Source organism: Maylandia zebra, linkage group LG22 (assembly GCF_041146795.1).
Source record: "Maylandia zebra isolate NMK-2024a linkage group LG22, Mzebra_GT3a, whole genome shotgun sequence".
In the NCBI taxonomy this organism is placed as follows: Eukaryota; Metazoa; Chordata; class Actinopteri; order Cichliformes; family Cichlidae; genus Maylandia; species Maylandia zebra.
The window spans coordinates 14,899,763-14,915,023 of record NC_135187.1 but is presented as its reverse complement, the minus strand read 5'-3'; the positions used below and the strand labels follow the sequence as shown (position 1 = coordinate 14,915,023).

Below are 15,261 nucleotides of genomic sequence, written 5' to 3'. Positions count from 1 at the left end.
GAGCTTCCTTTTCTTGATGTTAGTTTCTTCTGTCTCCTTCTTTGGTCAGCTTATTATCCTAGCAGGGTATCTGATCACCGGTAGAGCGTAGGTGTTAATTGCCCGGACATTCTTCTACCCATTCAGCTGACTTTTCAGGACTTGGCTTAATATGTGGATGTCCCAGGTACCTATAGCTGTCCTCGATGTCTGCAATGTTGCCTTCTGGTTGTATAATCCCCTCAGTTCTAACTGCTTTCCCTCTCTTTGTTACCATCCAAATACACTTCTCCAATGTCATTACTGTAGATCAGGGGTCCCCAATCCCAGTCCACAAGGGCCGGTGTCCCTGCAGGTTTTAGATCTCACCCTGGGTCAACACACCTGAATCACATGATTAGTTCATTACCAGGCCTCTGGAGAACTTCAAGACATGTTGAGGAGGTAATTTATCCATTTAAATCAGCTGTGATGGATCAAGGACACATCTAAAACCTGCAGGGACACCGGCCCTCGTGGACAGGGATTGGGGACCCCTGCTGTAGATCATAGTAGTGTGGGTCAGTGAATCGATGTGTCGTTCACTCCTGGTATACAGCTTGCTGTCATTCATGTAGAGGATTTGCTGATGATTACGCCTTTCTGTAGTTGGTTTCCCTAGCCAGTCTTGTCAATGATCTCACTGAGGGGGTTCAGGCCTATGTGGAACAGCAGTACGGAAGACCACCTCCTTGTTAAATCGATTGGCTTGAAGTTGGACTGATGTTCACCACAACACCATCAAATTTCTGATGAAGGCTCTTAGGATCCTGTTGATCTTGTATAGCTCAGGGCATTCCAGGATCCAGGTGTGCTTTCTATCAGTAGATGGTGTTTCACCCCTCTGGTGTTTCTTCCCATTCCTTTCCGTGCCAAGTATTGAGCCATATGCCTGTTCATCTTAGCCGCTATGATGCCAAACAGAAGCTTCCATTTGGCACTGAGGCAGGTCTTTGGCTGGTAGTTGGATGGGACCAGTCCCTCATGGTGATCCTTAGGAATCAGGACTGTCTGGCCTTCAGTGAGCCATTTTGGATGTGTCTCATCTACTAGCTACTGGTTCATTTGTGAAGCCAGACACTCATGGAGTCCAGCCAGTAGGTGTGAATCATGTTTGGTCTTGGTGCTTTCCAACTCTTCATACTGAAGACATTTTCTTAGATATCTGCCACAGTGATTGTTACTGGATCCTGTTCAGGGGTCGACATTTAGATCCACTGTGGAGGTAAACACAGACAACACGAGAGCTCTCGCCAATCAACGGGGTCCTTAGCTGTGATGAGTAACAAACACTCCTTGTTTATTACTCATCACCACACAACTGAATACTTTTCCCTCCAAAACACAGCAACAACACTTCCTGAGAACTGGGTGTGAGTGGAGCCCTCCAGTGGTCCACCACAGTGTATGCTTTTGCTGCCCTGCAAGTAAAACAAGCCTGCTGCTCTGTGTGTCTCACTTTTTTTTTCTCACAGAGTCTGCACGCTGATCTGTAACAGCAGCAGAAACATGACTGTTAATAACAAGATTTGTGCCTTGCTGCATGCACGCTACAGAAGTGATGTACCACAGACAGATTGCACCAAACACAGACGACATCACAAAATTACACATCTGCTGACATCCAACCAGCAAGTATCTGCTTCTTTTTCGTCCTATTAAAATGTCACTCATTCAAAGGGAAGTGTTAACAGCAGACTCAGACCATGGGGTAATAAAGAGGAAACTATTCAGCAGAGACAGAAACCACACATCAACTGCCTGTAAAAGACGAACATGGCCAGCAAATACAAGCGACTCGGCAAGTACATTTAAAAAGAGCAATCTATAATATTAGTGTTAATTAAACAGTAATAGAACTCAACACTCACTTTATCTTTCTCAGGTTTTATCTTTATTTGATCTATTCCTCTCACTGGTTTCCTTTGTTTTTACAATAGTTGACGTTTTTGTGTGGTTGTTATTGTAAAGCAGATTGTACAATATGATCTAAATACATGAGCACAATGACCGACGTAAACATTAATCAACCAATGGTTAAAAAAAAACCTTGATGGAAGCAGTTTGTAGATGACACGAGAAGTAAACACGATTTTAACACTTTTGACAGAAAAACAAAGGGCAGGTTTCGGTTTTTGTAGCTTCTTCTGTTTCCTTGTTTGTGGCTTTTGTTTCATTGATTGACATGTAGAGAGAGGAAGTACAGCGCAGGAAACATCTGTAGCTTCTCTTATCATCAGCAGATTAATGCTTAAACGATCAGATCAACTTTTCTGGCAAGGAAACATGGTGTTTTTTTAGTGACAGATGTAGCAGCTCCATTTCCTGAATCACTTCGTTGTACAATAAATTACGTATATTTAATGAGGTCATAGAAAACGTTTACCTTGATACTGTAAGTAATGTAAAAAAAAAAAAGATGTCAGTGGGGAGGCCACACGAGCCTCGCTCTTCTTCAACCACTCTTTGCCTTTTTCATCTTACCTCTCATAGCACATGATCAAAAATGGATTGACAACCATTTTAAGGTCCAACTAGACATTGTCTCCAAACGTCTCAGGGATCATCCAGATGTTTTCTGTCCAAACTGAGACGAGTCTTTATGTTCCTTTTGGTCTGCCGTGATTTTCTCCTTGAACTCTGCCATGGAGGCCATTTTTGCCCAGTTTCTTTCTCATTGCTGAATCATGACCTTAGCTGAGACGTGAACCCTGCAGGTCTTTTACGTTGTTCTGGGTTCTTCTGTGACGTCCTGGATGAGTCATTGGGGTACTCTTGGAGTAATTTTGGTCTAAACAGGATAATGTGCACAGGGTTAAAGTGGATTCGGCAGGTGGAGGAACCCTAAAATCAGCTGTAAGGTCTCAGTGTGGGTAAAAGAATCAAACTCTCAAACTCAATAATTTCTATTGAGCACTCCAGTAGATGTTCTTAGTGTACAGGCTGCGATCAGCTGACCTGCTGCTCTTCGTGCATGCACACACCAGATGTAAAAAAAATGTTTCATAAGTTGTCCTGGTTGATTTCATCCTCTACACTGACAGAGCACTGTTAATGCTGTCTGATTTCTAGATGGTATAAAGTTGGTATGAAGGTGAATTTCAGTCAATGAATCTCTGCTACACTTGATGTAAGCTAACTGTGACCATGAACCCACAACCACTGTGCAGCAGTCACACACTGTTCTTTACATTAAACCCAACACAGTGCAGCAAACTAACCCGTTTATCCTGCACAAACCTGCAGAGGATTCTCATGCAGAGACAAACATACAAAAAAATCTGAAATCAGGAAGGAGCTCAAACACTTTTTCACACTGTTTATTTGGTTTTACTGATGTTAACACAGTCGCTGATGTTAAAATTTTCTGATTTATTTAAACAGAGTCAGGGGAACCACAAAAGAAGCATACAAAAGCGAAACCAGAGCTCAGGATGGTGCTTGTTGGAAAAACTGGATCTGGAAAAAGTGCATCAGGAAACACCATCTTAGGAAGAAAGGGTGCTTTTGAATCTAGATCATCTTCAAGCTCGGTAACTTCAGTGTGTCAGAAGGAAACAGGAGAGTTTGAAGGTCAAAAACTGGCTGTGGTCGATACTCCCGGTCTGTTTGATAATGTTAAAACTGAAGAGGAAATGAAGACAGAGATCAGGAGATCCATCTCCTTTGCTGCTCCTGGTCCTCATGTGTTCCTGGTTGTGATCTGTGTGAGCAGATTTACAGACGAACAACGAGAAACAGTGAGAATCCTTCAGCAGATGTTTGGAGTACACTTAGCAGACTACACCATGGCCTTGTTCACATGTGGAGATAACCTGGAGCATGATGGAGTCACCATAGAACAATTCATCAGGGAAAATCGAGCTCTCCAAGACTTCATCCATCAGGGAAAATCGAGCTCTCCAAGACTTCATCCATCAGTGTGGAGGAGGATATCATGTTTTTAACAACCGAGATGATGACAATCCCTCTCAGGTCAGAGAGCTGCTGAGGAAGATCAACACTATGGTTCAGGGAAACGAACGAAGCTGCTACACCAATGAGATGTTCGAAGAGGCTAAAGAGTCCATGAGAAAAGCTGAAAAAGACTTCAGGATTGTTGTTGTTGGGAAAACTGGAGCTGGGAAGAGTTCATCGGGAAACACCATCCTGGGAGGAAAAGCCTTTAAAACAGCATCAGCTTCATCCCCTGCCTCAGTGACGTCAGAGTGTCAGCAGGAAGCAGCTCTGTTTGATTTTCAAACCCTGGCTGTTGTTGATACTCCAGGCCTGTTTCACTCTGTGTTTACCTTAGGCCAGGTGAACACGGAGATCAATAGATGCATCTCACTGGCTGCTCCTGGTCCTCATGTGTTCCTGGTTGTGATCCAGCCAAACATATTTATAGATGAAGAACAAAAAACCCTGAGAATCCTTCAGGAGGTGTTTGGAGATGAAGCCGTTCGTTACACCATGGTGTTGTTCACACATGTAGATCTGAATGTCTCCATAGAAGAATTCATCACTAAGACTCCAGCTCTTCGTGAATTCGTCCGTCAGTGTGGAGGAGGATATCATGTTTTTAACAACAATAGCAGAGATCCTGCTCAGGTCAGAGAGCTGCTGGAGAAGATCAGACTAATGGTTCAGAGAAACGGAGGAAGCTACTACACCAACAAGATGTTTGAAAAGGCAGAGAGCGCTATAACCAAAGAGATGGAACAACTTCAGAACAAAAACCCTGGGCTGATGGCCACTGAAGCAAGATATGAAGCAGAGAGAAAAAACAAGTTTATCCGGGGCAGCTGGGTTGGTGCTGTTGCTGGAGCTGCTGCTGGACTCGGTGCTGGAGCAGCTGCTGGAGTCGGTACTGCGATTGCGACCGAGCTTGCTATTGGAGCTATTGTGGGAGCTGCAGCTTGTCCAGTAGGAGTGCTGGTTGGAGTTGGACTGGGTGTGGCAGCTGGAGCTGCACTGGATCGTACTACTGCTGCTAAAGTGAGGAAGCAGGCGTGTACTACACAGTGACAAATACTCACTCAGCATCAGCTCATTCACATCATCAAGACAATATTAACAAGTCCTTCTCATTATTCTCATTTTTATTTTCTTATTTACTTTTTATTGGATTACATTAAAACGAATTATTAATTATTGATCATGTTAGTTGTTGGAGTGATATTTTATGATTGTCATTTGTACTTAGAAACATAGCATCAATAATGTTTAGAGGTATATAATCGATTGAATATTGATAGAATGTCTCATCTGCAAAGACTGTGTGCGTTCCAAAGTGCTCTGGCATACACACACAACCTAAGGTCATGACAGGTCGTACCTTCTCTTCCTGATTTATGGTATGGGAGGACACCTACTCTGTATCTGTTTAAGTATAAGAGCCCTTTATTTAGGTGAACCGTTGGACTCCTAGCACCAGCTTTGGGGAGTTGTTCGCAGGGTCATATTTTCACACACACACACACCTACACACAGACAAGGTACTCTTTGTTCACATATATGCCTGGTTGAGATGTCACATGTTAATGAGACTATGCATATTTATGTAACCACAATAAAGAGCAGTGCTACGGGGAAGCTGTCTGAGAGTGACTGGGGTTCGAGCAGCAGGAACAGCGCTCGTCTTGGTCATCTCCCTCGTGCACAAGATCACACAAAGAGCTCTGGTGACTTGCGTCTTGCTTTCACCATTGTAGTAGAATTGTCTCGGCAGCAATAGGTTTATGCCGAGATAAATGTAATATTAGTTGTGGCGCTTTCTTGAATCTGTCTCTCTCAGATGATGTAGAGTGTGTTTAAAAGCATCGTGAGCTAAACAGATGGAATTTATTGATGAGGGTTGCTTCTTGTGCTGTCAGAGGAGAAACTGCAAAAGAAGCTGGTCTGACTGCACATACATAAATACATGTATGTATGTATGTCTGTATGTATAAGGGAGGGAGGAAGGATTCATCCAAAGGAGGGCTGCTACGTCACAAACTATTTCAGCGAGTAAACCTGTGAAATCTGTACACGAAAGCTCACCTGTTCTGTGTCAAGAAAACCACTAAACAAGACTTTACCATTAGATTCTGGCCACAGGTTTCAGGGCCAGTACTAAAAGTACACTGGTTTATTGGAAGCCCCCATGGCTGGGTTATGAACTAGCAAAAATAATAGCGCATAGTAAAAGAATAAATAGTGGTAGGTAGCTTCATTACACCTTTTGATTATCACCATGGACTGCTATCAGAATACCTGGTGGTATTTTCATCCTTCTCTCAGGAAATGGCATTAACTAAGTTTGTGATATAAACTCACCCTGATTTATCTTTCCTAAAGTAACATAAAGACAAGTAATGTCAGAAATCACAGAATAAAAGGGCTGATTGGACCGGTTACATATAACAAGCACAGTCATTTGTGGAACTGGACATTCAACAACTGTTAACATTGGGAAAGCTTCTACATATATCGACACATTCAAATTGACTGATTGTACTTTTTTAATGCTGTGATGTGGAAAACACTAATACAATAACAGCATTTGGTCATGCTGCTGTCACTGATGCCTCAAACACATTTGACAGCTTCTAAATTAAGCTTACCAACATTATTTTATTTCTTTTTTTATTATTCCTTTATTTATCCAGGTAAAAATCTTATTGAGATTAAAAATCTCATTTCCAAAAGAGACCTGGCAGTATTATTGTGAGTTATGACCCACATGCTAAGTAGTGCACTGCATCAAAAGTAAATCCTGTTACATCATGAAAAGAAAAGAAAAACAACTCAAATAAAGTAACAAAAACATGTATATTATCAACAGGGTGTATAAAACCGTTCATTGTGAAAAGTAAATCCACAAAGTTTATGGTCTGATATGAAGGACGAGCATATATTACACCTGTCATTATGAGACACCATCAAATCACTCCAGCAGAGAGACCTCATGGAAGTATGCTCCCAGCAGCTTGACTCCCTGAATGTAGTTTGATCTGAAAATGGAGAAATAAAGCGATGATAATGGTTTATAATTAAAAAACTCACTTTACCTGTGATCACATTTTAGCATAGAAATAATCTGGAGATGACAAACATGATCCTCTCCTTTTACTGCAATATTTCGTCAGTTTTATCTACTTGTTCCACATTTCAAAAGAAGTGAAACGGTGTGAGCTGTGACCAACCTGTTGATCTTTTCATTCTGAGAGTGAGCTCCATCATCAGAGGACCCTATAGGAAGCAGCATGACATTACGGCCTGTGGCCTCCTGGAAGGTCAGGGTGACCGGGATGCTGCCGCCCTCGCGAGTCAGATCAGGCTCGACCCCGAAGACTACAGTACAACGAGGAGGAAAAGAAAACAAAAGCAGTAAAAATGTAATAATGACAATAATAATAACATCCTAGCTGTCCCTGCATAGGTACAACAAATCTGGGCACAAGCCTATCAGTGAAAATATCTGAAAAAGGCTTAAAAATATGTCCACAAAAATATGCATAAAAAAATGTCCCTGTACCTGTCTTTATGGCCTTTCTCCCTGCCATGTAGTGTGGGTGGTTGAAGTCTGAGACCCAGGCTTTGGCACCGCTGTCCCCTGTCACTTTCAGTTTATTGGGGGTTCCCAGTTCAGCAAACCTCTTCTGCAGATGATCGATGACCTTGAAGAGGGAAAAATAACTTAGACTTGTTGAAGCTTTAATGTAGAAATAAATTGAAGTTGATCTTTAGCTATTTCCAAGTCCAGGCTGAGATTCATTTAGTAAAACCTAACAAAACCTCCTTGTTACGCAATCATTTGTGACAAAATCACTATGTCTTGTCTGCTTGATTGGTTTGCCTGGTTTTCTGCAGATGTATTTTAATGCCGTAACCTGGGACTTTGTTTTTTTCTCTGAATAAAATCATCTGCATTCACTTTATCTTACAAAAATAAGGATGGCTGAGCAAATCATCTGAGCAACAAACTACCAATAAGTGGCAGAGATACAGAGCGACTTCTGCTACATTATTTAAGTGAGTGCTATATGCCATCATTGTTACCTATCACATTGTTTACCTGCTTCTTCACAACTTTGGGGTCCATGTCAGGCACAAGGCGGATGGAAAACTTGCCAATGACCTTGCGAGGAATAACCGTCTTGGCTCCTGCTTCAGAGAAAGCCCCCTCAATACCATGAAGGGAAAGAGAAGGATATCTCCAACGGTGCATGAGGATTTGCTCCTATGGTGGAAAAATAGGTTCAAAAAGTGTGAATGACCCCACATTATACAGCACATTTCCACCAATGAGTGATGTGAACAACATAAATAATTTCTTTGCCTTTGTGTCATGCAGCAGCTGGTCAACCCCCACATCTTTACAGTACTCATCCAAGTCAAAGTCGATCTTCTCGTACAGCTTTTGCTCCTCTGCTGTCAGAGGCGCCACACTGTCATAGATCCCAGGAACCAAAATCTTACCCCTTTTGTCAACCAGGGAGCCTGTGCAGGAAGTCACAAACACATGATTAAAACTCTAAACTGCTGTAAAATAAGGTGTGTGAGACCAAAAATCACAATTATCAGCTTCACTTGCCCATAAGTGCGATGAGGTCAGTCATGGCCTCATGAACAGAGCCACCAAACACCCCTGAGTGCAAGTCCTTTTCAGCGCACTCCACCTTGAAGTTTGAACGTAAAACACAATTTAAAAAAAAAAACACAAAAAGCTCAAGTATGCCCCTCTTAAATTGAAACACTGTCCCCACCCCCCAACAACAATAATCCAATACTCCACCTCAATGAAGAAATAGCAGATTCCTCTCAGACCGTAGGTGATGCAGGGTTTGCTCTTGCCCAGCCAGTAGTTGTCAGAGATGCAGACGTAGTCCACGTCTTTAAAGAAAGTGTCCTTTCTAGAAAACACAAGATCATCCAGACCCTCAGATTCAGATTCTTCCATCCCCTCGAAGCAGAATTTGATGTTGATGGGAAGGTCCTGCAACAAGAAAAGAGATGCATAAGAAAGAAAAAAAAATCAACAGAATAAAATTTGGTTACTGGTTCAAGTTTAAATTCAGGCTCATTGTGAATCTGTTTTTCTCATTTTCTAGAGTTGAAACATATGAAATAATTTCACATTTTTAACAACAAATGATCTCCAAATCAGTGGTGGGTGCCCCACACCAAATGTGCCAGAGTAAATATAAATAGTAGACAGCAGTAATGCATGTCTTACATTTCTCACAATGAGTTTTAATAACAAAGCTGAGCATGAGTCCAGACTAAGGATATAACTGACGATTATATATATGATAATTATTATGCAGCTAAACACTAATACTGTACATTTATCAGCTGAAATTTACTGCTACCAACTAAACAAGTATTTACTGCCATTTCATCTGAAGAGCCAGAGAGCCATAGCAGAAAACACCAACTAAAGACAGATAAGGGTCACATTTTTGTAAATAGGCCAAAATTATATTTTAAAGTGGTATGAATGACCCACATATCTTTTTAGAATACAGTGATGTATAGTAGCTATTCTGCTTTATTATCACTGTACAAAAACGAAAGAAAAACATTAATAACATTTTAAGTAACGGTGTACATTTACAGATTCTGAATTATACCATCACACCTCAATATACTCCTGTCACTGTTCAAACACAGCCAACTTAGCATGTTAAGCCACTTCAGGGTTGTTTTTAGGACACACTAAAATATCATATCATCTTTAAACTATCTGAACTTGAAACACCTTTTGTTGGCCAGCTTAAATCTGGCAGTAACTGTACCTTTCCGATCTTCTGATACGCTTCAATGCAGTTAAACCAGGCCAACACTGGACCCTTGTCATCAGTAGATCCTCGTCCATAGAGCTTACCTACAAAAAGAAAACTTTGTTTCAGTTTCAAGGTTCTAATGAGAAGATAGTGGAGTTGAAAAATGATACTAAGGTTATATTTATTACATAGTCAGCATTGAATTTTGTAGCTCAAAAAAAAACTCCCCCAAGGAAACACAATTTTAGGGAAGCAAAAACATCTAAATGCAAATATGTAGAGCAATAATTAAACTTAAAGAAGATCCTAAAGAGTAGCAAAAAAATGACTAGGTTAAAATTATTCAGGCACAGCTTTTGCATTACTGTGTGGAGCATAACAAAGCATAGACACCAATTCAGGAATGCTGCAGTGACTTAGTTATGTGAACAAACAAATGCACAGTCTGTGAAATAAAGGACCAGTCATGACTCACAAAGGAAAATGCCTCACTTGAGCCTTTTTGCCTTTTCACAATCCGAGTGTGTTCCCAAAGATTCTAATAATACCTTTACTGGTTCAACTTAACCTGAGAAGACTGTTGATAAGAATGCAGTTCTATCAAAAGACTTTGGAAACATGCTGCTACCTGTTACTGCAAGCTTTGAGAGCATTTAAATAAATTTAACCAATCTAATCACCAAAATTAGAGTTTGATTTTATTTGATTGTTATTTGATTTTATTCATGTTGCAGTGAGACATTCTGTCATGTGACCTGCTGAGGTTACCTGAGGCAAGGTGTGAGTGGAGACTGAAGTGCCTAAATAGCATCTCAAGTCTGCATTATAGGTGGCTGACAGCTGGCGTTGTAATTCACCACCTCCGTTCAACGATGGTCTTTCACGGTGGCAACCTCTAAACAACCTAAAGTGGTGGGGCAAGGTCTCAACTTTAACCTCATATGATGGTGAAGACATCTTTTTTTTCTTCACACCCTGGCTAATGTGATGACTCGCATGATCAACAACCCTCGGGACCACCTGAGAAAAACTATTAGGGGTTAAATACCTGAGACAAACATCCATTTGTTTTAGAACTGAAGGAGCCTCTTGGATGAGAGGTGAAACATCTTTACAAACTAAATACACCCTTCTTTTTTCAAGCTCTCAAGACGCACCTGTGACTTGTTTTGTGTTTCTTATCTTTACCTGTTAAAAATACATTCACCCAATGTTCCCAGTAGTTGAGCTTGCTGGCAGCATGCCTTCTCTTAGCTATGCTACCTTACGGGAATTACACACCTCAGTCCACATGTCCTCATCCTGCATTACCTACCTGCTAATTGGTTTGGTTTTTTGTTCTCAGTAATCTCAGTTAAGACCACTAAAACACTGAGTCCTCGCCAGGTTGTGACAATGTTAGAGCTCATACAGAAACAGCTCCAGGGTTGTTTTGTGCAGGACACAGGCCAAAAATATTCTCCTCTTACCGTCTTTCTCCACCAGAGTAAAAGGCTCTGTGTCCCAGCCGTCACTGATGTTTGCTGGCTGAACATCAAGGTGCCCGTAAATACACACCGTCTTCTTTGCTGGGTCTGATCCTAACTGCCCCAGGATGATAGGAGGCAGGGGGATCTCCTCTCCCGAGGGAAGCTGTATGAATAATGATTTATGGTGAAATTTAAGTTAAAAAAGATAATGTAAAATACAAATCATTAATGCATTAAGAAATGTAACCAGTGCAAGACCTTCTGCTTGCCAACGTCCACCAACTCCACAGTCCCTCCCAGCCTCTCGATGTCCTTGGCTGCCATCTCCATCATTTTTTTGATCTCCCCGCGCTTCTCAGGCCAAGCAGAAACACTCTGGACACTCACCCACTCAGCCAGGCGCTGAGGTAAATTATAAATAAGTGATTTAAAGACATTAAAATCCTTTTTTTTTTTTTTTTTTTTTTTTTTTTTTTACTATTTCATGAAGTTACTGATTGCAAAAGAATGAGCCAATGTGAGTGACTCTTAGGACATTAGACCCACAAAGATTTGATTCAAGCAGCAGTTACAGTATTACTGAATCTTATCAGGAAAACTGGTTTTACAGTTGGCACCTACTATAATCCAAGTTTAAGTGAATAAGTTGCAAATCTGTCCAGTTTTCAGTTAGCTCAATAAGCCATTAAATCAAGTGACAATCATACAAAAAACGCAATAATTAAACAGCTGCAATTTATTGTTTTTCCTGAGTAATCTTACCTGCACATACAGGTCCTGGTGGTCGTCCACATACTTGCAAAGTTCTGTGAGATGAGCCATTTTTGCCAGGAACAAGAGCTGAGGGTTAAACAAGCAGACAGGTGCGAGTACACCTCTGGGTTTGTGCAATCTTATGAGAGGACAAATCCTTCATGCACGCATGCACTTCACGTAAATGATGAGATTTCCAGCCAAACTCGTTTCACTTCATAATTTTGCAGAACTATAGCTGCAGCCGTTTGGGGCTTTAATGCCAGGCTTTCAGAAAAAAACAGTGAGAAAAAAAGCTAACACCTATGAGGCTTACATTACAAATTTTTACCATAAAATGACAATAAAATAGAATTCGCATTTCAGATCTGCACAAAAGGTTAAATGTGGAGTTTATTTGTTTTTTTCTTAGAATAAAACAGCAGTTAATGTAGTCTGATTGATAGCCTTTTTGAAGAGGTAAGATGTCCATTCATTGTGTGAAGAAAGCCATAAATGACGATTTAATTGTGTCATGCTGAGGGAGAATTTGAAAATAAGCCATGAAAATTTCACATGGAGGTTATTTTTCACAGGTGTGCACTGAATGCCAACAATGGCAAGTGAAGTGAGTGTAATCGCTAAGTAAAGCGAAAGTAAAACGGCTAGGTAACACATCAGAGATGCTGCCTTAAGGTGACTGAGACCTAATCTAGCCCTCTCTGACAAATACTTTTCCTGGGTGAAGGAAACGGCTTCCAGGGCCTAATCCGTGGATCGACTTCCTCCGAGGCGTGGACGTCTATCAGCAGAGAATGTACCTTCACCTATCAGCAGAGAATGTCCCTTAGTCTGTAACACAGTCAAATATATTCTCAAGTAATATTCAAGCGTGCCATTCAGCGTGTTAGTACGAGCTCGGGAGCAGCTTGGGAGAACAAGAAAACAGAGACTGCTTCAGGTTGTCTTCCCAAATCGACTCAACTTTATTCACAAGTACAACAGTTTATATAGAGGGTAAAATTCATGAGACAGCAGATTATCAGTTTAAACCAGTACAGACCAAGATAAGGCAGCGTCTTCCTGCCCTTGGGTGAAGAAGCATCCTTTGTGTAGTTTATCAGTTCAGCTACAATTGTGATTATCTCAGCGACATATTTTCAAGGCACAAAATAAAGAGTTCTTTCATTAGTGAAATCTGAAACAAACCATCTGGCCTTCAACAGGCGTCTCCTAAAAGATTAAGAAACTAATGTAGCTGAGGGAGTGATCTCTGTGGTATTTCAACCTTGTACCAGCCTGTGATTCTCACACATCAATTCTTGGGTCAAAGAGAAAAATAACTAAAACAAAGGGGCCTTATTGAATGACAGAGTTTTCCTGTATAATGTCACTATAAAACAATATCCAGTAAATGCTCCCATGGTACTAAAATACCTAACACTGGGCATGTCTGAACTGCAAAGAGAACCATTAAAATCAGACTTACTTTGTTTTTATTCCGGTGTTTCAGATTGACTACTGTTGGTCAAAGATATATGTGCCAGACTTGCTTTTCAGTAGCCGCTAACAAACCAGGAAATGAACGCAGTTCACTACGTCTTTAAAGATGCATTCATGTGCTTGTTGTTTTTGTTTTGTTTTAGAATTTAAAAAAAGAGTAAAGAGCATGTCATTTTACCGGGCGACGCTAAACGCCGAAGATCAGGTTGAAGGTGTGTGCGCAGTGTGGAGCAGGGAAATTATTTTACTGCTATTGGTAAATAATCATCAACATTACTATTGCATTAATAATATAATCTGCAGCATTGATATTGTATTCAGAGGTTTAAACAGTGTGTGTGTCTTTCAGAAAACACACACACACTTAGTTAAAGAGAATCATTTATAGGTGGAAGTTTAATCATGTTTTGCTTGGGGTTGCAAAAAGAGCAGTTTGTCGCAGAACTGCTGCTGAGGTGTCAAGATGACAAGCAAGCATCCGGCAGTGACAGGATGTACCTGCCATGAAGACGAAGACAACGTTCTTTTAAACTGTGTTAAAAGTCATTGTGGTTTTGATTTGACGTATGCATATATTCTGTCTGTGACGTATGAAGGGGCGTCATTAATTCAAACCCTGATGGTATATCTGCTTATGCTTTGATTAAGTTGAAGATCAATCCCTGTCTGCGTACAGACTGGTCTTCCCACGCGTGTATTCATTAAAATCAATTGTTTGACCAAGATCTTGGACCATGGTTGTTTGTACTCTCCTTCCTCAATTATGTGAACCTTAACAGCAGGTTAAAGCAGTAGTTCCCCAAAAAAAATTTTTTGCTAGCCCCCCCCCCCCCCCACACACACACACACACACACACACACCCAAATGTTGTTTTCATACTCCATTGCACTTTATTCCACACCCCAAACCTTCAATTAAACAAATAAACTAAATAAATTACAGGTTGCAATAAAATAAAATTGCAATAAAATTATACCATTTTATGGTGTATTTTACGTATAGTTGTTTTGTTGTTGTTGTTTGTTGTTTTTATTTTGTAAGAATATTCAACATTGCTGTCAATACATTTTTCCAAAAAATGTCTCTCTGTGCAAAATGGGTTTAAAAACATAAACAACTGTGGGATACTGTTTGTCTGTGATTTGGACAGCCCAGCTTCTGCTCCCGACGCAGGGGAAATAAATTCTGTCGGGGATACCGACCTTGGCACCGCCGTTGTGCAGGTGAAGCCAAAGGCAAGATATGCGTCATCATGTTCTCTAGCCTTTGGCTTGGAAGGAAGCTGGTTTGGAAGCATATTTGGCGATACATCATCCCGTACTTTGCTTTTGGAAGCCCAGTCAAAAACCTGTACATTATGGTAGAAGTGTCCAAGCATTCTTTTTTTTTTTTGATTCACACTGCCCCCCTGCAGTTGCTCTGCCCCCTCCACTTTGGGAACCACTGGGTTCGATAAATGCTCTTACAGCCTTTGTTATGATTCCCACACAGTTTTGTGTGATGTGAAAACAACTACAGCACACTCACAGCGGATGTTAGTCCGCTCAACAATTTCGTGTTTCGAGTTTGGTGTTCAACACATCAGACACACCTGTGCCTGCAGCTGTTTCAGACTACTGCGATGACGTCATGTTACGTTGCACATGCGGCTGTCACACGGCACGTCAAACTGTATATCACCAGTTAACGTGGGTGTGTTTCCTAAATTAGCAACAGGTGTTTAACAGCTGACGGAGTGAACAGATGTGTACAGGTAAAGTCGAGGCACAACGCCTTTTGTTATGTTTTA

At 40.9% G+C, this 15,261-nt stretch overlaps 2 protein-coding genes across 3 annotated transcripts; one reads left to right on the top strand and one right to left on the bottom strand.

Annotated features, from left to right (window-relative positions):
- The first annotated feature begins 3,906 nt into the window (after positions 1–3,906).
- LOC101463914 (GTPase IMAP family member 9-like) lies at positions 3,907–5,675 on the top strand. The gene has a single exon (XM_076879420.1). It carries the CDS (start codon positions 4,024–4,026, stop codon positions 5,023–5,025), a length of 1,002 nt encoding a protein of 333 aa, XP_076735535.1. The 5' UTR covers positions 3,907–4,023; the 3' UTR covers positions 5,026–5,675.
- Positions 5,676–6,486: 811 nt separating this feature from the next.
- On the bottom strand, positions 6,487–12,938 carry LOC101468783 (cytosolic non-specific dipeptidase). 2 transcript variants are annotated; one of them, XM_014413907.3, is made up of 12 exons: positions 12,702–12,938; positions 11,999–12,076; positions 11,495–11,638; positions 11,237–11,399; positions 9,780–9,868; positions 8,777–8,977; positions 8,576–8,660; positions 8,321–8,481; positions 8,057–8,221; positions 7,517–7,658; positions 7,185–7,332; positions 6,487–6,992 (listed from the first exon to the last, which is right to left on the bottom strand). In XM_014413907.3, the coding sequence occupies exons 2-12, from the start codon at positions 12,056–12,058 to the stop codon at positions 6,926–6,928; spliced, it is 1,425 nt and encodes a 474-aa protein (XP_014269393.3). In that variant the 5' UTR covers positions 12,059–12,076; positions 12,702–12,938; the 3' UTR covers positions 6,487–6,925. The 2 variants fall into 2 exon arrangements, with proteins under 2 accessions (XP_014269393.3, XP_076735533.1); XM_076879418.1 differs by lacking the exons at positions 11,237–11,399; positions 11,495–11,638; positions 11,999–12,076; positions 12,702–12,938 and adding an exon at positions 10,536–11,223.
- Between the last annotated feature and the right edge of the window lie 2,323 nt (positions 12,939–15,261).